This window comes from Hesperophylax consimilis, chromosome 14 (genome assembly GCF_061612785.1).
Source record: "Hesperophylax consimilis isolate HC1 chromosome 14, BYU_Hcon_1.0, whole genome shotgun sequence".
Lineage (NCBI taxonomy): Eukaryota > Metazoa > Arthropoda > Insecta > Trichoptera > Limnephilidae > Hesperophylax > Hesperophylax consimilis.
Window position 1 is genome coordinate 37,431,059 of NC_142849.1, and position 22,606 is coordinate 37,453,664.

General features: G+C 36.6%; 1 protein-coding gene across 2 annotated transcripts; it reads left to right on the forward strand.

The window, feature by feature from the left end:
- Nucleotides 1–268: 268 nt before the first annotated feature.
- Nucleotides 269–14,019, forward strand: put (activin A receptor type 2 punt). 2 transcript variants are annotated; one of them, XM_089639826.1, is made up of 6 exons: nt 269–839; nt 1,616–2,448; nt 5,818–6,105; nt 6,710–6,831; nt 7,726–7,870; nt 9,724–14,019. In XM_089639826.1, exons 1-6 carry the CDS (start codon nt 782–784, stop codon nt 9,898–9,900), a joined length of 1,623 nt encoding a protein of 540 aa, XP_089495952.1. In that variant the 5' UTR covers nt 269–781; the 3' UTR covers nt 9,901–14,019. The 2 variants fall into 2 exon arrangements, with proteins under 2 accessions (XP_089495952.1, XP_089495953.1); XM_089639827.1 differs by having other exon boundaries at nt 9,727–14,019.
- The last annotated feature ends 8,587 nt before the right edge of the window (nt 14,020–22,606 follow it).

A 22,606-nucleotide genomic window follows, 5' to 3' on the forward strand; every position in this document is an offset into this window, starting at 1 on the left:
TACACGACTTTACTCGACCCGTGACAGTTTTGTATCAAAACTACGAAATCTAAAACACTTCAATTGACGAAATTTTTCTTGCCACTTTGAGATTTCTGCAGCGTGTCTATTTGTTGAAAGTATCCATCCTTCTGACCATAACTTCTGACGGAGAACTTTCAAAATGCCCGCTACTTGCTTGGCGGTTCCTACCTTTTAGAATTTTTGTCTGTGATATGGCAACACTGTTCAATTTAATCGCCAATATCGCCATGATGGCCATGATTGTTATACCGTGGAGGTGTTTACGCATCGCATTTATGTGATTTTGCTGATAAATTATACATTTCTTACCTAAAAAGATCGCTGTGCGTATTGCTAACGTATTTTGGACATCAGTACTTTGTTTAGTATGACAAATGAGTGTGAAAATAGTGTTTTTTCGGAAATATTTACCCACGCAAAATAATAACAAAAATGCATTATGGATGTACATGGACAACATGTTTTACTATTTTTGGCTATCACAAAGTGACCTAGCGCTATAAACCCGTTCTAAAGAGTGACTTTACAATGATTTGTGAAATGGTGTCTGGATTAACTTAAATATCTTTTGTTATTTCACGAAATGTGTGGAACTTCAAAACTGGTTCAACAAACATAATGTGACAGCCCCGAGACGAGGTCTATTTAAAGAAAATTCTTCATTTATTTATAGATGTGAACATTGGAACATAATAAACCCACTAAAAGGGTTTCATTTTTGATTTTCAAAATTTGTACTTTTTATTTTGTTTTGAAAATGGCGCACTCTCGATTATTTGCGTTTACCGCTTCATGCCTCGTATATTTCTTCATAGGTTTGTATTATTCTCATAATATTTATTTCCGGCATTATATAAATCAACAATCAATACTATTGAAATAAAACCCAGATATTTTGTCGTTGTATCTTCGAAGTTAGATTACTGGGTCACAGATGTGTTAATTATTATTTATCGACAACTCTTCCATTAATCTGTCTTCAATGCCAATACTTTCTTCAAGTAAGTATTTATTTTCACTCTGGAGCGCATTTAAGCTACGCGTTTCTAATGTTATTGGCAAACACTCCACAAACGATTTTAGGTTTTGTACATTTGTTTACAACCAGTATAATGTAAAAGGCCACTGTAGAAGCCGACAGATGGAAAAAAAACTTAGTACAGCAACAAATGAATTAATTTCATAGTGCATAATTCTTAATAACTGAGATTAAAAGGATGATTATGTAATACATAACGTGCTCTGAAGAAATAACCATTGATCCCGTCAGCAACTGTGCACAGCTAGCATAATACCAAAACAACAATATTACACCGTTGTGATTTTAACAGCTTTGCTATGGAATAATTACTAACTCTTGTGTTTCCTTCCTTTGATCTAGGTTCACTTTTCTCTGCGGCGGCCCTCAGGGCGCGTGTGTTTGGCTCATGCTGTGTGAAGGTTCTTTTTATGTTACAAGACGGAGGAAACACGGTAGCCAGCAAACCATTCCACAGCTGAGCTGTTGAGCACAAGAACGAGATAAAAATACATGGAAAAAGTCACTTAAACACTGAAGGAAAACAAATTATATGACATGCTTGTATTTCAGAAACACCACTCTCTTCTGCGGCCATTGCCGAGACCACGGACATCACTCCGCTGCCATCTCCAACCGGCCGGACGCAATACTGTGAATACTACAACTCTTCCTCCTGCTCCAACAACTCGAGCAGCTGCTACGATCGCGAGGAGTGCGAGATTGTCGAGACGGAAAAGCGAAACCACTGCTTTGTCCTCTGGACCAAAAACAAGACCACCGGCCACACCGTCATCAGTCTCAAAGGCTGCTTCCTCGACAGCAAGGAATGTTACGACAAACCGGAGTGCGTGGAAGAATCCACTCGCCCCAAGGATATGCTGTTCTGCTGCTGCGACGGCAACATGTGCAATCAGAACTTCACTTGGAGTCCGCTACCAACAGAAGCCACCATCACTAAAGTCGGCACGAAACCTGTCGAAGAAGCTAAACTATTCTTATCGCTGATCATCGCAATAGTTGCGATGGTCGTTTTGATCTCTGCGATCGGGTTGTACTTCTATTTCCGCCACAAGAAGATGAATCTCTTCAATGAGCTTCCGACTGCGGAACCTTCGTGTCCTCCGTCTCCCGAGGGTATGGAAGACGGGAGACACTTGCCCATAGTCCTGCGAGAAGTCAGGGCCCGCGGAAGGTTCGGGGCCGTGTGGAGAGCGCACCTGAACCAGCAGGAGGTGGCTGTGAAGATATTTCCCGTGCAAGACAAGCAGTCCTGGCTCTCGGAGCAGGAGATCTTCAAGCTGCCCCGTATGGTCCATACGGATGTGTTGCAGTTCATAGGAGTTGAGAAACATGGAGATAATCTACAAGCTGAATACTGGCTCATTACAGCCTACCATGAGAAGGTAAGGAATATTGTCAAATGAAAGTTTTATTTAATGAAATTAATTCCTTACAATGCCTTGGATGTGCTGAAATTTTGCAGATTCCATTTATCAACTTGGTGGTCTTTCATCTCGTTCCTCTCTCCCACAACATGTAACCCCCCACTTATCATCCCCGGAGAAATGATTTACTTTGTTTTCAACAACTCTGTTTTTTTGACTTGCTGCTCTGTCGTTTTGAGATTAATACTTAAAACAATAAAATAAATATCCCGCTTCCATATTCTCTCAAAATTGCCTAAATCACTGCCACCAATAATGACCTTATAAATAATATGCTTTATTTATTTATTGAATGACATAACATATACAGTTAAAATAACGCAGAAATTTAATATCTAATTACATAAAATAAATATCATTTGATCATTAGATACAACAAATCGATTAACTACATTTTGCACATCCAGAGTTTTAACTATTTACTGCATTTTTTACACACAGTTTTTTTATGACTTTTTCATCATTATTAATGAATATTTTAAATCCATTTGATTTAATCCCTTCCATAAGTAAAACAGATTGTTTAAATGACAGGACTAATAATAATAGTTGTAATATACCTTTATAAATATGTTTCTGTTTTAAATACACATACTTTTTACAAATAAATGTAGTACCTAGCAGTGGCGGACTAAGGCGGGGGCCACTGATACCTAGTAACTGGTCAATGTGTTTTGTGGGAATAGAACTCCATTGCATTTATAACCGGTCAGATTAAAATCACAACAACTTACCGCAGCTGAGCGTTTAGCTTCTTGACTGCCCAGAAACCCAAATGTTGTGGGTTCCACACCCGACGTGCACAATTAAACAAGGATTATTTTACATTTGTATTATATAATTTAAATAGTATATTGATAACTTTTTCCAAAGTCTGCTAATAAATATATGTACCACCATTCAGAATCAAAATGTTGCTTCAAATAGCTCTAGCAGTGTTTAGTAACCTAATTGACCTTAAACATAACTTAACTTTCAAAGATTGACCTACACACCTCTCTAGGCGGCTAAAAGAGGAAGGAATGAACTTGAAATGGTCTGTTGTTGTTAACTGTTGTCAATTAACCCCTTGTGTGCCTGGCCTCAGCCATATTTTGACAAAAGGTCCGAGTATTTCCGCTTTGCAATAAAATATTAAAGATTGACCTACACACCTCTCTAGGCGGCTAAAAGAGGAAGGAATGAACTTGAAATGGTCTGTTGTTGTTAACTGTTGTCAATTAACCCCTTGTGTGCCAGGCCTCGGCCATATTTTGACAAAAGGTCGGAGTATTTCCGCTTTGCAATAAAATCTAAATAAAAGGAATATTTTTGAACGTATCCGAAAACTAAAAACTGCTTTTGATAGGTGATACAATTCACTTTCAAATTTTATTATCTATACAGGGTGTATCGGCACGTACCCGATAAACTTTAACCAGCTATTCCTTAGCATATTTGGAGTAAAAAATCTTATGTGCACTTTGCTGCCCGGTAACGTTTTTTTTTAATAAAAAATTTACTATTCATATTTTCACCACATGTCACCACTGTTTTATCCTTTGTCAATTTTTGAAAACCCATCTGGCAATATTTTATTCGAATTCCGTTGAATAATGTACGTGTCTACCTATATTGGCGCTTTTACAATCACAACGAAATGGCACGGCACCATTGGTCTCATTTTTAACTATTATTTAGTGTGTGCGAAAGAGCGAAGATGCTTTTCGACTTACTTGCTTATAACAGCTGTTGAACACGAAAAGCAATGCCAATGACAGTGATGGAGTGTGGAAATTTTTATTTTTTTGTTTTTAATTGAAAAAAAAATGCTACCGGACAGCAAAGTGCCCATAACATTTTTTACTCCAAATGTGCTAAGGAATAGCTGGTTAAAGTTTGTCGGGTTAGTGCCGATACACCCTGTATAAATAAAAAAAATTCCTTGTTATAAATCTTAAATATCCAAAAGTTCTTCACCGATTGCTTTTAATTTTTGTTGCATTCCAATACACGTGTGTTTTATATAGATGTCACCTTTGACAGGTAAAAACGTGACTTTTCTTTAAAACAGCGCCATCTGTTGGACATAAAAGCAACCTGTGCAACATCATTTTGCAAAAAACAAGAATATTAGTGAAAATAGAATTAGCGTTCCAAAAAGTAATTATGTAACAGTACTTAACCAGTAGTGCGTCAAGAAATCTGTCGTGGATTTCTGTCACGTTTGTGTACCTTTAGTGTACCGGAGATAGTAGCTCACTGCACTTCCTCCATGTAATGGTATTTAAAACCTTAAACATTGCTCCTAGCGTACTAAAACATATTTTATTCGCAAGCGAAGAGCAAGAAAATAAAGTATCTTAATATTATTCTAGTATGTCGTTTCCTCACTCGCAACTATATATATTATTCTAGTATGTCGTTTCCTCACTCGCAACTATGTATATTATTCTAGTATGTCATTTCCTCACTCGCAACTATGTATATTATTCTAGTATGTCGTTTCCTCACTCGCAACTATGTATATTATTCTAGTATGTCGTTTCCTCACTCGCAACTATATATATATTATTCTAGTATGTCGTTTCCTCACTCGCAACTATGTATATTATTCTAGTATGTCGTTTCCTCACTCGCAACTATGTATATTATTCTAGTATGTCGTTTCCTCACTCGCAACTATGTATATTATTCTAGTATGTCGTTTCCTCACTCGCAACTATGTATATTATTCTAGTATGTCGTTTCCTCACTCGCAACTATATATATTATTCTAGTATGTTGTTTCCTCACTCGCAACTATATATATATATATTTTATCAGTGAAAAAGCATGTTGCAAATTTGCATTTCAAATGTCATTATTTTCCGATTTTCAAAAGTCGTAGTACTGTATTTATTTACAGGAAAGCCTCATCATGACTTATTTTTACTGTGTAGAATATTTTCTGTCTTCTTTCTCCGAATATAAGTAGCTATCCTGTAAGCCGGTACAATTTAATAAAATATATAAATACATTATCCCGTAAGCCGGTACAATTTAATAAAATATATAAATACATTATCCCGTAAGCCGGTACAATTTAATAAAATATATAAATACATTATCCCGTAAGCCAGTACAATTTAATAAAATATATAATTACATTATCCTGTAAGCCGGTACAATTTACAAAACATTATTTTGCAAAAAGTGTCAGCCAGCGCACAGCAAGCGGCATTTTACCCTTGGCACACTGAGGTAGTAATAGGTTGCGGCTTGACACTAAATGAGACAAATAGGACAAGTCAAGTGAGAGCCTGACAAGGTAAAGATGTAAGTATAAAAATGTTTTGAATATTCCAGGGCTCCCTGTGCGACTACCTGAAAGCTAACACGGTCACATGGGCGGAGGCGTTCCGCATCGCACACACGATGGCGCGCGGCCTGACGCACCTGCACGACGAGGTGGCGGGTGTCGCTCAGATGGGCGGAGGACGTCCCATCCGCCGCGAGCGCAAGCCCGCCATTGCTCACCGCGACTTTAAGAGCAAGAACGTGCTACTCAAAGGCGACATGTCTGCCTGCATCGCCGATTTCGGTTTAGCGCTCGTGTTCCAGCCAGGGAAGCCATGCGGAGATACGCATGGACAGGTTTGTTTCTTTTTTAAGTTTATTTATGAATGTATGTTACGAATATTGAGAAATTCGACGATGATGTCGAGATGCGCTTGGCATCGAACCCCTTATACTTTTTATGAGAAAGTCGCAGTTGAATTGACCTGTTAGTATATGAGTAGATCAAAAAGTGGTTAAAATAAAAACGTGGTTTATTTATCTTTCATTTCGACTAATGAGAGTGCAGGAATTAGTCAACTGAATCATTTTGCCACCATCTTTGTTTCATAGTTCAAATTACAAAATTACTACATACATCATTAAACAAAAAACACATTTTGTTGTTTTTCTGCACTTTTGCTGAGATGTATTTGACCATGTTTGATTCTAAGGTATAGTGTCTTTTTTAGCTACCGTAGAAATAAGAACAAATATCTCACCCTTTCTCATAAATGACATATTAATTATAGTAAATAAGGAATGATATCATTAAAGATATGTAAATCAGGAACACTTTAAATAGTATATTTATTTAATATAATATATCACTGAGTTTGATTCTCCTTGATGGAATGGTGGTTTTGTTATCACTCTCTGTAATTGATATGAATATGGTTTTTGTGGAACTATTTGCTTGTAGGTCGGAACCCGTCGCTACATGGCCCCGGAAGTGCTGGAAGGAGCCATCAACTTCACCCGCGATGCGTTCCTGAGAATAGACATGTACGCTTGCGGACTCGTATTGTGGGAAATCGCCTCCAGGTATATTTACCAAACACTCTTATAGAATCAAAACATATTACGCATTCAAATATAGTATATAGCATAGGGAGTGTGGCGAACCCATCGCTCGGGGAGTGGAAACACGACCTGCACAATAGCCATCGTCACCTGTAATAGGTGTGAGCCGCCGTGCTCAGGCTGTGACACCAACGGTGCCTCCGAGAAACAGTATTTAGTAATTATTATAATTGATTTATACTCTCGGAGTATTTAGACCTTACCCCAGCACTCGAGGGGACCTTCTATTTCCATAGATATTCGTGGAATGAAAATTGGACGATTCGAATACTCTCTTAAAAGGCCTCTTCACTCGTGGGGCCTTCAGGGAACCAAGAAGGAGTGGAGAGGAGAGACGAAACCCTCTTCCACTGTGGGGCCTTTAGGGAACCAAGGAAGAGTGGAGAGGAGAGACGAAATCCTTCTTCCGTCGTGGGGCCTTTAGGTAACCAAGGAGGAGTGGAGAGCAGAGACAAAGGTCTCTTCCCCCGTGGGGCCTTCAGGGTACCAAGGGGGAGTGGAGAGGAGAGATGAGACCTGGGAAGACACATTGTGGAATCAGGAGACATAGCCACATATCCAATGACAACTCTGGTGAACTTTATAAAAGAGACCGGGTGACTGTTAATGGAATGAGGTAAAAAGGGAGATAGCAAAATGGGCCTATGGCCTAAGTGCTCACGGAAACTATATGTAAACCGTCCCCGTCCTATAAATATATAATAAATATAGAATAAAAATAATTGTCTCGTAAAATATATTGTAGGTACCTTATCGTTTGTCGGAATATGAAAAGATTCTTTTTATAATGTTTTTGATAATTTTTATAATACACAACATAAATCAGTGATAGTAATAATTTGCATTTGGTTGTAGGTGTACCGCTTGGGGCAATGTAGGTGAATACATGCTGCCCCTGGAAGAGGAGGTGGGGGCACATCCCTCTCTGGAGGAGATGCAAGACGCCGTTGTCCAGAAGAAGCTTCGCCCCAATATCCCCGACTCGTGGAAGGAACACAATGTGAGCGCCATTACTATTTACTACAAGTAACCTCTCCTTTTGTTAATGACTGGTACCATACTCTAAAGGGCGGGTTGTTTAACATAAATTGAACAATTCATCAAATTTCAAAGATTAAAATTCTTTGAAAGTTCTATTCAAGTTCTGCTATTATTTTATAATGGGCCGGTTGTTTCTTGGATAATAACGGATCGAAAAATTTGAAATTTTAATTCATAAAAATCACTTACCTAAATTTGGGTAGCCATCGCTCGAGTGGTTAAAGCCGCTATAGAATGTTATTAAGGGCCGTCTGTTTCAACAGAATGCTAAATCGTGAGCTATGTTAAAAATTTAACTGTCAGTTAAAGTAACAAGGATGTTAAATCGGACCGCGCGCTGTTTCAAGTGCCTTTATGCAAAAGTAACAGTTACTAGTGCGGCCAGTCTAAAAAGCAGAATATTCCTCGAAATTACGTGGAAAAACGCACGGCATTATTTTTTGGTACGGCCACACCGAAGATTAAATATGATCTCTGGTTAAGTGACTGTCAAAATACTCAAAATACAGAAGCAAGAAGTTTGTTGTGCGTCATTATAACCTCTTCTGACTTCTTGTTTGTTATTGTGTTCGAATTTTTTATTTCAGAATTTAATTTTTACTTACATGATGAAGATCGATTTATAGTTTTAGGAATAATTTCTTGAGAGTATTGGAGGAGCTAGTTTCCTTTGATTAATAATTCCAACCAAACTTTGTAAAAAAAGTTATATATTTATTACATAGTTTCTTTTCAATTATAATATGTATATTGAAAAATGATTTAATATAATAATAAGTTTTATACCAAAGTTTATGAAAAAAGATATACTTTTATTACATTGTTTTGTTCCTAGAAAAATATTTCTGTGGGTATTTAAAAATAAATGACGACCTGTTATAATATATACGATATTACACGGAAAAATATAATTTACTTTCCAGTAGTCGTAATATCTCCCTCAATTTAATCCGTCACAAATTTTGCAAGCTCTTTCGACATGCGATACCGTGCCAAAAATTCGGAATCATCCCAAATGACCATATTATTAACACGGGGTCGAAATGTTTTTGGCTTTCGCTGTAAAACATATTGCATGACGAATTCATCTTCACCACTGTCATCTTCGATAATATTAATCATGATTAATAATCGTTTCGTAACAACACTCAACAGAAGAACCTTACGTATAGAACTGTCAAATATGTCACAATGGCGGAGTAACTCGAGAATCGCGAATAACTCGCGAGTAACTCTCGGATTTCGGGAAGTTAAAACAAAAGTTAAAAGTGACGTAAAACCAGGAGTTAAATTGATTGAAAAACGCATTTTGGTGAAATTTAACTTTAGCGTTTACTTTTATTCTTACTTTTACTATAGCTAGCGTTGAAACAGACGGCCCTAAGTAACCCTCACATCAAAATGTTGCAACTACTTATTTGGGTAGCCATCACTCGAGTGGTTAAAGCCGCTATAGAATGTTATTAAGTAACCCTCACATCAAAATGTTGCAACTACTTATTTGGGTAGCCATCGCTCGAGTGGTTAAAGCCGCTATAGAATGTTATTAAGTAACCCTCACATCAAAATGTTGCAACTACTTATTTGGGTAGCCATCGCTCGAGTGGTTAAAGCCGCTATAGAATGTTATTAAGTAACCCTCACATCAAAATGTTGCAACTACTTATTTGGGTAGCCATCGCTCGAGTGGTTAAAGCCGCTATAGAATGTTATTAAGTAACCCTCACATCAAAATGTTGCAACTACTTATTTGAAAAACATTGATTTGATTATAAAACATGTTTTAATTTTGAAAAAAATTCTCTCTTCAAGCAGGCCCTGTCCGTGCTTTGTGACACCATGGAGGAGTGCTGGGATCACGACGCCGAGGCGCGCCTGTCCGCCTCCTGCGTCATGGAGAGAATCCGCAGCCTGGGCCAGATGGGCCGCCGTGCCCCCCACCACCAACCCCTACTCATAGAGAACACCCGCCCCCTGAGGGACGACTAGCCCCACGCCCCCTCCCAGCCCTGGGCATACCCCGGCGCCAGTGACAGTTTTCCCTAAAAAAAAATTAATTCGGAGAAACAATTTTCCCACATTGACAACACTAGAGTAATTTTGATCTTGGAATACTTAAAAAGTAGTGTTTTCAGATTGGGAAAATATTGATTATAATAATAAAGTACCTAATTAACAACACTCTTGAGATAATAATATATGAAATTAGTGTTGGCAGATTGCGAAAACATTGATAAAAAAAGTACCTAATCATAAAAGAAATGTTTAAAGACAAGTTACTGCTTCAAGTGAACAAGTTTATTTAGTGCTAGTGGAACTAACTACGGCAGATTGCTGGTTTAGTTTTGATGCTGGGATAGCTAATATATGAGATGAAGTAACAGGTATATTAAATCTCTGATGGTTTAGAACTTTATCGGAAAGTTGTCGGTTTGTATTCGCATTTTAATATCGAATAAGGACTTGTGTGATAATTTTGAACAATATGGCATTTACAAATAGTGTTATCTTGAAGTACAAATGTTTTGAGGGCCCGATAGCATAACAGCTGTGTTAAAATAAAATTTCAATTTTGTTCTTTTGTTCTGACAGAACATCAAAAAAGAATTCTGCCAGAACAGAAAGGATTTGTTTGTGTTGATCCGCTGTTAATTCTGCCAGAAGAGAAAGGATTTGTTTGTATTGATCCGCTGTTGATTCTGCCGGAACAGAAAGGATTTGTTTGTGTTGATCCGCTGTTAATTCTGCCAGAACAGAAAGGATTTGTTTGTGTTGATCCGCTGTTGATTCTGCCAGAACTTTTTGTGAAAAAACAAATTTTTGTTGATCGGGATTGTTTTTGGATTATTTCTGAATATTTTTCATTTTGTATTATTTTTTAAAGATCCCAAAATTTATTTATGTTAAAATGAAAGTATAAAGTTATAATTATTTATCCAAAACAATAAGTGAGTCTATATATATTATGTATATAAATATATAGGTTGTGCCATAGAATGATAGTTTATGAAAATACTAACGTTTCACACCATTTTATAAGCACATATCATGCATACTGAAATCTGTTTCATTTACTTCTGATCTTCAAATGTTTATAACTCGCCCCCTAATTAAAGTACATTTCTTATTGATATTACTTCAAATCAGTTAATCTCATTCATAATACCTCATAAATCTGTTGGAGAAATAATTTTGAGGGGAAGAAAAAAATGTTTTCAAAAACTTTTTTGAAAGACAAAAATTCAACGTAGTTTATCGAAAGAATGAGTAAACTATTTTTCCGTATTTTTCTAAATAGTTTTTGGTGACATTTTTATTTTACGCTTAATATGTTTCTTCAAAATAGTTAGGTTAGGTCAGGTTGGGGTGTTTCAACCTTTGACATATTTGATCGGATGATTAACGCCATTTAGTTTTAATTTATTTACATTTTAACTGTCCCCGTGCAATTCTGACTCGGCCCCTTTCAGCATTTGATCAAATTTCAATTAATTTCTAGCTTGACTGTAATTTTCGACAGCAGATCAAACGCTGAAACGGGCCCAAAAAGCGACGCTTAGCGAGGCTCGTTCAAATGTAAAACATTCAAAATGGCGCTGATCTTAATATTTGTATGTAGTAATATGTGACAACATATTTAATGGTGTTACACTCGGTACAGCCTAGTAGATTATTAGTTAATAAATAGTGATATATTTTATAACGATAAACAATGATAATAATTTTGGTAGCCGGACTAATTACTGACTATATTATTAATTAGTTGTTTTACTAGCAGCTCCATAAGACTAAGATGATTCCGTCATTTAGATTATTAAAGATATTTTCTGTAAAAAACCTTTATTTTTGTTTATTTTATTGTTACGTACATTATTTGGCCTCGGCAATCAACGGCGTATAAACTTGAGCTGTATTATCTACGCAGTGCAGATTCTTCCGTTCTAGATCATTCATTGTTTCTTCATTGCGAGCTTACTTCACAAGTAAAATGATGACTACCTTGAGGTGCACTGCAGTGTGCAGTGTGAAGAGGTAGGTTTTACAAGTTTTTAACGCATTTCGTTACGTCCATGAAAATTACAAAGTAAAAAATTTGATTTTGTGAATCGGTTCTATAATTTCAAATATAATTTTCAATAATAAAATTGGCTTTGAGATATTTACAAAATTTCACCCGTCTCATAGGGGTTAACACAAAAATCAAAAAGTCACTTTATCAGCAGTTTTAAAGCGGTTTGTTTGCGCCGAGGGAAATTGGATAGATATTATTTAACATCTATTGGAATAGATTGTGTGTGATGTAAAATACAAGCTAGAAATTGACGGGCACATAACTGGTTGGGAAGGTTAAGAAAACGACGCTTAGATAGTTTGGAAATGTGAAGCGGATGGACGGTGAATCTGCCTGGAGAATACATGATGCATAAGTGCATGGAAGGAGTCGAGTACACCCAAGACACAACACAATCAAGTGAATCAGATACTTGAGTCATCTCAAAAGTTGGAATAACGGAAGAGTATGTATGAACGGTAATTTCATAAAGAAAATATGTATTTAATTCCAGTTGGATGCAAGTGACTCAAAATTAATATGTACAGACTAAAATATCAAATTATTTTCATTTAAATTCAATACAAAACAATCCAACACAATGAGTTAAATACTTACAAATAATAAATATAACAACCAAAATTATGAAAAATTTTTAACAAATTTTAATGCTGGAATGATCAGTTTTTGCCGGGTTTATTAGATTCTCGTATTTGGTTGAGAATAGGTTCCGCAAATTATTAAATTCACACAATTGAATTGAATTTTAATTTGTTAACTTGGTTATGCATTGTATCGCATTCTAATGAATTAATTTCTGACTTAGATTATAATAATAAAAGAGTTAGATCTGTTGGCAATCTTTTAGAAAACTGTTCCTCACATAAACTGTGCCAATCATTTTTGTAGAAAAATGAACTATCTTAAAAAATCCCTATTAATTGAGTGTTGCAAAGTAAAGTTTATATAATAGCCCCAGGGCCCACAAAACCAATATATTTTTCACTACTTATGAAACTACCGTATTATTATTAATTAGTAAGGAAAATTAGTATCCCGTTTCGAAATAGTTATCATTTACGAGGATGTGCTTAGCCGGATTTATATATAAGATTGTTTGCTTATTTATCTGCTTACATTGCACAGTAAAACCCCTTTTCCAGGTGTCCGGGGGTAAAGTGCACTAACTTCGGGAGGTGATTCCATACGATGGTGGAAGTAAAACCGCTCTACCGGGTGTCCGGGAGCAAAGCGCGCTAACTTCGGGAGGTGATTCCATACGATGGTGGAAGTAAAACCGCTCTACCGGGTGTCCGGGAGCAAAGCGCGCTAACTTCGGAAGGTGATTCTAGACGATGGTAGAAGCAAAAAAGATAAATAACTTTTTCGAAATTCCATTGTTTTTTTCCGATACAAAAATATTTTTCCACAGAACAATTTTATTTTTTCCGTACAAACAATCCAACTTCTTTACCTGATTTTAAAACATAGGAATTTCGAAAAACTTATTATTTTTTACGTATATATAAAAATATTACATATAAAATCACCTCCTGAAGTTGTGCAGTTTACCCCCGGACACTTTGTAATAAGAAATACTTTTTTATTGAAAATTTGAGAAGTTTTGCTTTAACATTTTAAATGTGCAGTTTTGTAGTTTTGATGTACAATCACAAGTGAGTGAGCAGATAAAGCAGTAAATTCATTTTTGTTTTTTAAATCCGTTTAAGCTCTTCAGCCTTAAATATTGACCGAAAGTGCAAATTTCTGTTCTGCAAATAATACTGGTACACGTACAAACAAACAAATAACATATATTGTTTATAATGTACATATGTCTGCGTAATATAATTGTAAGAAGATTAAATATAATGAATTATTGTGAACTTTGACCTATGAAGCTAACAATTATAATAAATTATTGTAGGTTATGAATGTCGTTGTGCACAGAGTCTTTAATTTTCATACGGATTTATTTTAATTCCTTTTTGTTGCCATTTCTTTGTAGTGGCGACTATTCTGTCTCACTGAAGTGCGAGGGATTCTATCTCACTTACGTATACAGTTTGTTTAAAAGTTATCCAGTTATTCTGCAAATTAAGTAATGTGTTTCTCTTCATGGTACAAAACAATATACCACTTTAATATACAGTTTGTTTAAAGGTTATCCAGTTATTATGCAAATTAAGTAATGTGCTTCTCTTCATGGTACATAACAATATACCACTTAGATATACAGTTTGTTTAAAGGTTATCCTGTTATTCTGCAAATTAAGTTCTTCCCTCGGCCTCAAAGCATACTCCAATTGGGGATGCCATAGTTCCGCTATCTCTGGACACAGTTGAGACCCTTGTATGGTATTCACCTTCCCTCGGCCTCAAAGCATACTCCAATTGGGGAGGCCATAGTCCCGCTATCTCTGGACACAGTTGAGACCCTTGTATGGTATTCACCTTCCCTCGGCCTCAAAGCATACTCCAATTGGGGAGGCCATAGTCCTGCTATCTCTGGACACAGTTGAGACCCTTGTATGGTATTCACCTTCCCTCGGCCTCAAAGCATACTCCAATTGGGGAGGCCATAGTCCTGCTATCTCTGGACACAGTTGAGACCCTTGTATGGTATTCACCTTCCCTCGGCCTCAAAGCATACTCCAATTGGGGAGGCCATAGTCCCGCTATCTCTGGACACAGTTGAGACCCTTGTATGGTATTCACCTTCCCTCGGCCTCAAAGCATACTCCAATTGGGGATGCCATAGTCCCGCTATCTCTGGACACAGTTGAGACCCTTGTATGGTATTCACCTTCCCTCGGCCTCAAAGCATACTCCAATTGGGGAGGCCATAGTCCCGCTATCTCTGGACACAGTTGAGACCCTTGTATGGTATTCACCTTCCCTCGGCCTCAAAGCATACTCCAATTGGGGATGCCATAGTCCCGCTATCTCTGGACACAGTTGAGACCCTTGTATGGTATTCACCTTCCCTCGGCCTCAAAGCATACTCCAATTGGGCATGTCATAGTCCCTCTATCTCTGGACACAGTTGAGACCCTTGTATGGTATTCACCTTCCCTCGGCCTCAAAGCATACTCCAATTGGGGATGCCGTAGTCCCGCTATCTCTGGACACAGTTGAGACCCTTGTATGGTATTCACCTTCCCTCGGCCTCAAAGCATACTCCAATTGGGGAGGCCATAGTCCCACTATCTGTGGACACAGTTGAGGCCTTTGTATGGTATTCACCTTCCCTCGGCCTCAAAGCATACTCCAATTGGGGATGCCATAGTTCCGCTATCTCTGGACACAGTTGAGACCCTTGTATGGTATTCACCTTCCCTCGGCCTCAAAGCATACTCCAATTGGGGATGCCGTAGTCCCGCTATCTCTGGACACAGTTGAGACCCTTGTATGGTATTCACCTTCCCTCGGCCTCAAAGCATACTCCAATTGGGGATGCCATAGTTCCGCTATCTCTGGACACAGTTGAGACCCTTGTATGGTATTCACCTTCCCTCGGCCTCAAAGCATACTCCAATTGGGGATGCCGTAGTCCCGCTATCTCTGGACACAGTTGAGACCCTTGTATGGTATTCACCTTCCCTCGGCCTCAAAGCATACTCCAATTGGGGATGCCATAGTACCGCTATCTCTGGACACAGTTGAGACCCTTGTATGGTATTCACCTTCCCTCGGCCTCAAAGCATACTCCAATTGGGGAGGCCATAGTCCCGCTATCTCTGGACACAGTTGAGACCCTTGTATGGTATTCACCTTCCCTCGGCCTCAAAGCATACTCCAATTGGGGAGGCCATAGTCCCACTATCTGTGGACACAGTTGAGGCCTTTGTATGGTATTCACCTTCCCTCGGCCTCAAAGCATACTCCAATTGGGGATGCCATAGTTCCGCTATCTCTGGACACAGTTGAGACCCTTGTATGGTATTCACCTTCCCTCGGCCTCAAAGCATACTCCAATTGGGGATGCCGTAGTCCCGCTATCTCTGGACACAGTTGAGACCCTTGTATGGTATTCACCTTCCCTCGGCCTCAAAGCATACTCCAATTGGGGATGCCATAGTACCGCTATCTCTGGACACAGTTGAGACCCTTGTATGGTATTCACCTTCCCTCGGCCTCAAAGCATACTCCAATTGGGGATGCCATAGTACCGCTATCTCTGGACACAGTTGAGACCCTTGTATGGTATTCACCTTCCCTCGGCCTCAAAGCATACTCCAATTGGGGATGCCATAGTACCGCTATCTCTGGACACAGTTGAGACCCTTGTATGGTATTCACCTTCCCTCGGCCTCAAAGCATACTCCAATTGGGGATGCCATAGTACCGCTATCTCTGGACACAGTTGAGACCCTTGTATGGTATTCACCTTCCCTCGGCCTCAAAGCATACTCCAATTGGGGATGCCATAGTACCGCTATCTCTGGACACAGTTGAGACCCTTGTATGGTATTCACCTTCCCTCGGCCTCAAAGCATACTCCAATTGGGGATGCCATAGTACCGCTATCTCTGGACACAGTTGAGACCCTTGTATGGTATTCACCTTCCCTCGGCCTCAAAGCATACTCCAATTGGGGATGCCATAGTACCGCTATCTCTGGACACAGTTGAGACCCTTGTATGGTATTCACCTTCCCTCGGCCTCAAAGCATACTCCAATTGGGGATGCCATAGTACCGCTATCTCTGGACACAGTTGAGACCCTTGTATGGTATTCACCTTCCCTCGGCCTCAAAGCATACTCCAATTGGGGATGCCATAGTACCGCTATCTCTGGACACAGTTGAGACCCTTGTATGGTATTCACCTTCCCTCGGCCTCAAAGCATACTCCAATTGGGGATGCCATAGTACCGCTATCTCTGGACACAGTTGAGACCCTTGTATGGTATTCACCTTCCCTCGGCCTCAAAGCATACTCCAATTGGGGATGCCATAGTCCCGCTATCTCTGGACACAGTTGAGACCCTTGTATGGTATTCACCTTCCCTCGGCCTCAAAGCATACTCCAATTGGGGAGGCCATAGTCCCGCTATCTCTGGACACAGTTGAGACCCTTGTATGGTATTCACCTTCCCTCGGCCTCAAAGCATACTCCAATTGGGGATGCCATAGTCCCGCTATCTCTGGACACAGTTGAGACCCTTGTATGGTATTCACCTTCCCTCGGCCTCAAAGCATACTCCAATTGGGCATGTCATAGTCCCTCTATCTCTGGACACAGTTGAGACCCTTGTATGGTATTCACCTTCCCTCGGCCTCAAAGCATACTCCAATTGGGGATGCCGTAGTCCCGCTATCTCTGGACACTTTTTAAAAATTGATAGATAATATCTTATCTTAATATCTTTATCATAAATGATTTGAAAGGAAACAAAATAGTTTGTACATCGAAAAATGATCCCTAATAATTTATTATGTACCTTATAATAGTATTTAATATATATTCTTTTAAGGCTTATTATGTTTTGGTTTAGTGAGCGCGGCACCATGCTAAAATAACCCATTTATTTGTCCCTTGACAAGTATCTAAAAATTACGTATATCAATAATAATTAATTTGTGAATAGTAAAGTTTACCTATGTCTACAAGTATGTCCAATTAAAGACTGAAATTTATTTAAGTGTCATAAATATTGTACTCTTGCTAACCTCTTCCAAAGGTTTTCACTTGCATAGTTCAGTTGTATTTCTCTGTTGCAATCTATTCTTGCAAACCCAGGACCGGCCTTAAGCCAAACGACATCTTGCGCTAGTAAAAACCTCAAATGTGCTGTGTTAGGTTTTATCGGCACTTTGGCAAGTTTGCACCCGGAGCGGACGTCTCCAATTGCTCCTGCACAGGGCCGGCCCTGCACATACCTTCAGTTGAATGGCTTTTATAGCACTGAGAAATATATACATACTAATATATAGTAAAACCCTCTTATTAGGTTTTTCAATGCACTGTAAAGGTCTACACTTGCAGAGATTAGTGTTATTTCTTTGTTGCATTTGAATAGACCAAAGTTAAGTTAACAAGCTAAACGGCTACCTATTATTTATCAATCAGTATGCCTACAGTCCTCACTATGAGAAATATATACAGTGAAACCCTCTTATAAGGTTTTTTACGATAAAGAAGTGGAAAAAGCTTATAATTTATGTGGGATAAATTAGTGATAAATGGATAATAGATAAATGGGGTATGTGGGATAGCTTATAATGTATGTGGGACATTTTTATGTCTAAAAGGAAAAAACAAACCGTAAAACTGAACTTTTTAAGCATGGAAATGTTTTATAAGTGGGTTTCACTGAAACTAATATGGTTTCTGAATGGTCTCTAAACTTATATAAGACTCTAAGCTTATTTGTGCTCCAAATTAGACCTTCTTTTTTTATATTTTCAAGGAACGGAAATTAAAAAAAATACTCCTGACGCTTAAAAAATTTATGTATAGTTTATTATAACACCATCTGAAACATATATAACCAAAATACAACAGAAAACTTATGTGTAGTTTATTATAAAACCATCTGAAACATATTTAACTAAAATACAACAGAAAACTTATTTGTAGTTTATTATAACACCATTGAAAGATATTTAACTTTAAATACAACAGAAAATTTCTTTTACATATAAGGTTCCCCTAAGAAGTTATGTTTTTAACACTTAAAAAGGAGAGTTTTTAGTTTCATTGAAAAGTGAAATTTTATGTGAAATTCACATATTTTAGGTTTTCTGACATAACACTATCTCACGTTCCATTAATGTATCCTTTTATAATGTTCTCGACAGTTTGGTCTAAAACGCTGCTCTATCATTTCCTATTAAAAGTTGTAATTTACTTGCTATCAAAGTTCTAAAGCTGTAAAGCCATTTGAGTAAATCCTAGTTAACTTAATTATCCAACTTGACATCATAACTCCCAGACCCGTTAAGCAACAGAGAGAAGAGAGACAGAGATAATAGTGCAATAGAGTGTTCACCTCTCCCGCCCCGTGCTTGTACATTATCTACTATCCCTTTCAGAATCAAATGTTTTCCACTAACTAACAAATAAATATCGATTTACATCGAATTTTTTTATTGAATCACATTAGTTTGTATTTGTCACACTATTAATATGTATGTAAATTTAGCCATTAGTTTTGGGTACTTTTCATCATGATATTCTTCTGTGAATAAAACAATCATACAAACCTCAAATGCTGGTATAAAAGGTTCATGATATATTATCCGTGTGTGTATAAAAGATTCATGATACGTTATCCGTGTGTGTATAAAAGATTCATGATACGTTATCCGTGTGTGTATAAAAGATTCATGATACGTTATCCGTGTGTGTATAAAAGATTCATGATACGTTATCCGTGTGTGTATAAAAGGTTCACGATACATTATGTGTGTATAAAAGACTCGTGCTATTCAATTTGTGGGGGTCTTATATAGTGTTTTATTAGCTTGCTAGATTTTTATTTATCATTGAAATTTATCCACAACAGATTTTAGATAGTAGAACATATGTGAAATTGGATATAAAAAAGCATTTTTTTAAAATTCGCAAAATATAATATATATAACTTGAGTAGAAAATTTGGCATACTTAATAATAAAATTACAATCTAACACTATTAGATTTTAAATTGAAATTAAAAATCACTTCCCCTCAAAATGAAGACATTCTACAACTCCGCAAACAAAAATTAAATCCCTTAACTTTATAAATTCTTAATTGATAAAATTAAAAGTTATATTAGCTACTGTGATTGATTCCACAAATAAAAATAAAATCCCATATGGAACTCTGCACACCATTAATTATAGAATCAAAATTAAGTTAGCTATGATCCCATAAATAAAAATGAAATCCCGTATGGAACTCTACACAATGTTAATTAGAGAATCAAAATTAAGTTAGCTATGATCCCATAAATAAAAATGAAATCCCGTATGGAACTCTACACACTGTTGATTAGAGAAGCAAAATTAAGTTAGCTATGATCCCACAAATAAAAATTAAATCCTATACCTTTACAAACTGTTTTAATAAATAAAAATAAAATTAGCTATGATCCCACAAAAATAAATGAACCCCCTTAACTTTATTACAAACTGTTAATAATCAAAGATTTTAAAATATGATGGCAAGATTAGAATGGCAGTATTTCAGATCAATACAATTAGATGAAACTTATAAAATCTTAGGTCTGGTTCTTACCTTCGTCACATTTACAATGAACTGCTGATTCTCAGTCCGTCAGCCTTTGCACAGATTTTGATGAAGCCTGATCAAATAAACCAACTTAAAATTTCATGTTTCAATTTAGAGAAGTACCTAGGACTAGGGCGTAGGACTAAATTAGATTTATACCTCAAATAATTGTAGACAAGTTTACAATATAAACAATATTTCACTTGGTAATTTACTAAATTTGTGTGCAAAAAGAAAAATGGGGATGTTTCACAATCATCCCTGGTGGAATGAGTACCCTTTATGCATATTATTCTAACTGTTTATGTGGCATGCCGCATTAACCCAAAATTAGTGTTATTACTTATCCCGTCTTCCTTTCACACATTCAATAATTGAGCACACCTACGGGAACACAGCAGTATCGCAATATCGTCTAAGATTGTAATAATTCATAGAATTTCGAAGTTAATTTTCAAGTTCTGTTATTATTTCAGTTCAGGGAAGCAACTGGTCCATAGTGATATAATAACAGAACTTTAATTTTAACATTGAAATTTGATGAATTGTTCAAATTCTGTGAAACATTGACGACAGATTTCACATAAAGTATTTTAAAACTCATCTGCTGATACATAATATAATACATTATTTTATAATACATATTATGATAAGACGTTACTTCAGAATAGAATATAAATAGTATATTTGGAAAGAGATATGATTATACTAGTTCACCGGACATGTACAACAATGTTTATATTCTTAGCTCTTTGTTGAAGTTTTATTAATGATAAAGTGTTTAAAATATCTCTGAAATAAGATACAATCATCATTTTCTATTTTGGCTCAGATTTCAGTTTCACTCAGTCAGAACTCATACGAAGACCTCACTCACACTCATAATTTGTCTCTCCACACTCTACAGTGTGGTTGCCATGTATTGGGACTGTCACCGTTATGAAGCCCTCTGTCCCGACAAAACCTAAAATGTCCCGATTTAAAACCAGCACAATGGAGCAAGCGATGTGTTGTTAATTGAAGAACTCTTTCTGCGGCCTTGCTGACTACTTGCGTAATGTTTCTGCGTGTCCATTGTCTTTCTTTGTTTCATTCATATTTATGTCGCTCTATTTCCCCCCCTGACGAGACCCCTAGCCACTTATGGCAACCCTATTCGTGAGTCATCTCGCTGATTACCGCAGCATGGTTATATTCCGTCTGACTCATACGTGTTTCTCGCACGACGTTAATATATTTTGGGTTTATATATCATCTGTTGTCAGCCCTGATTGAAATGTGAGATAAACATTTTTTGTGAATCATTTTTAAAGATAACAATTCTGAGCACAAAGATTATTAATTTAATTTCAAAGAAAAATATAGATAAATACCCACACAACTTAAAAATAAATATTTATGAATATCTTGAAGAAATATATTTTTAACAATTATTTTGTTTGTAAACTAAGATTATAGTTTTAAAGATAATTATTATTATCTTTTCAATTCAGTTTCCAAAAAAAAAGTTGTACAAATATTTTGTAAAACTGACAATAAAACCGAAATAATTAAATTGCAGGCAATACGTAATTAGTGTTTTATTTTATTTTAATATCACAAAAATGCAAATCTTCTTTTGTGATTCTCATGTCACTCAACTTTGATAAGTACAAAAAATAATTCAAAATAAATATCTACATAAGAATAAAGATTTTTTTTGAAAAATAATTATATTATGTAAAAACTTGATAAACCATTTTGAAACTTTGTAACTAATTATCTATGTGGAATTAATAACAATCTTATCTTAAAATTTTTAAATCTAACTTCCTTTTTTAGATAAGTTGATTATTATGTACGGAGCGTACAATAAAAATAATAAAATGAATATTTTCTTTTGTCTGCCTTTTTAAAATATATTGTAGGTGAAAAAAATTTGAAATTAAAATGAGACATTTTTAACACATTTGCGGACATGCTGAAAATTTGTGGCAAACAGACATTTTGTGTCAATAGTGCAAAGACGGTCACAGCTGAGGTAAAACTCGAGTATTTGTATGATGGGAATAGATGTTGTGTCTCTATAAAAAACATTTCTACGTGAATATCTACAGTGAAAAAGACAGGAATAACCACCAATTTTCCATACATTTCTATTCAGTACATCCACAAGTGTGGGTCTGCCAGTACTGTTGTGGCACTATGTCCTTCATATCTCGACAGAAAACAATTTAGCTGGAAAACATAATTTTCTGCATATTTAGTACTAACCCTAAACTAGGTTTCAATCGAAATTGAAATATTAAAAAAAAATTGAAAGTTACGATATGTGATTATAAGAAAGAAGTGTCCGCGAACGTGTTAACAAAACAATGAAATCTCCATAACTAACATTAATTACACTTACACTGCACTACACACTTACTGTAACTACACACAT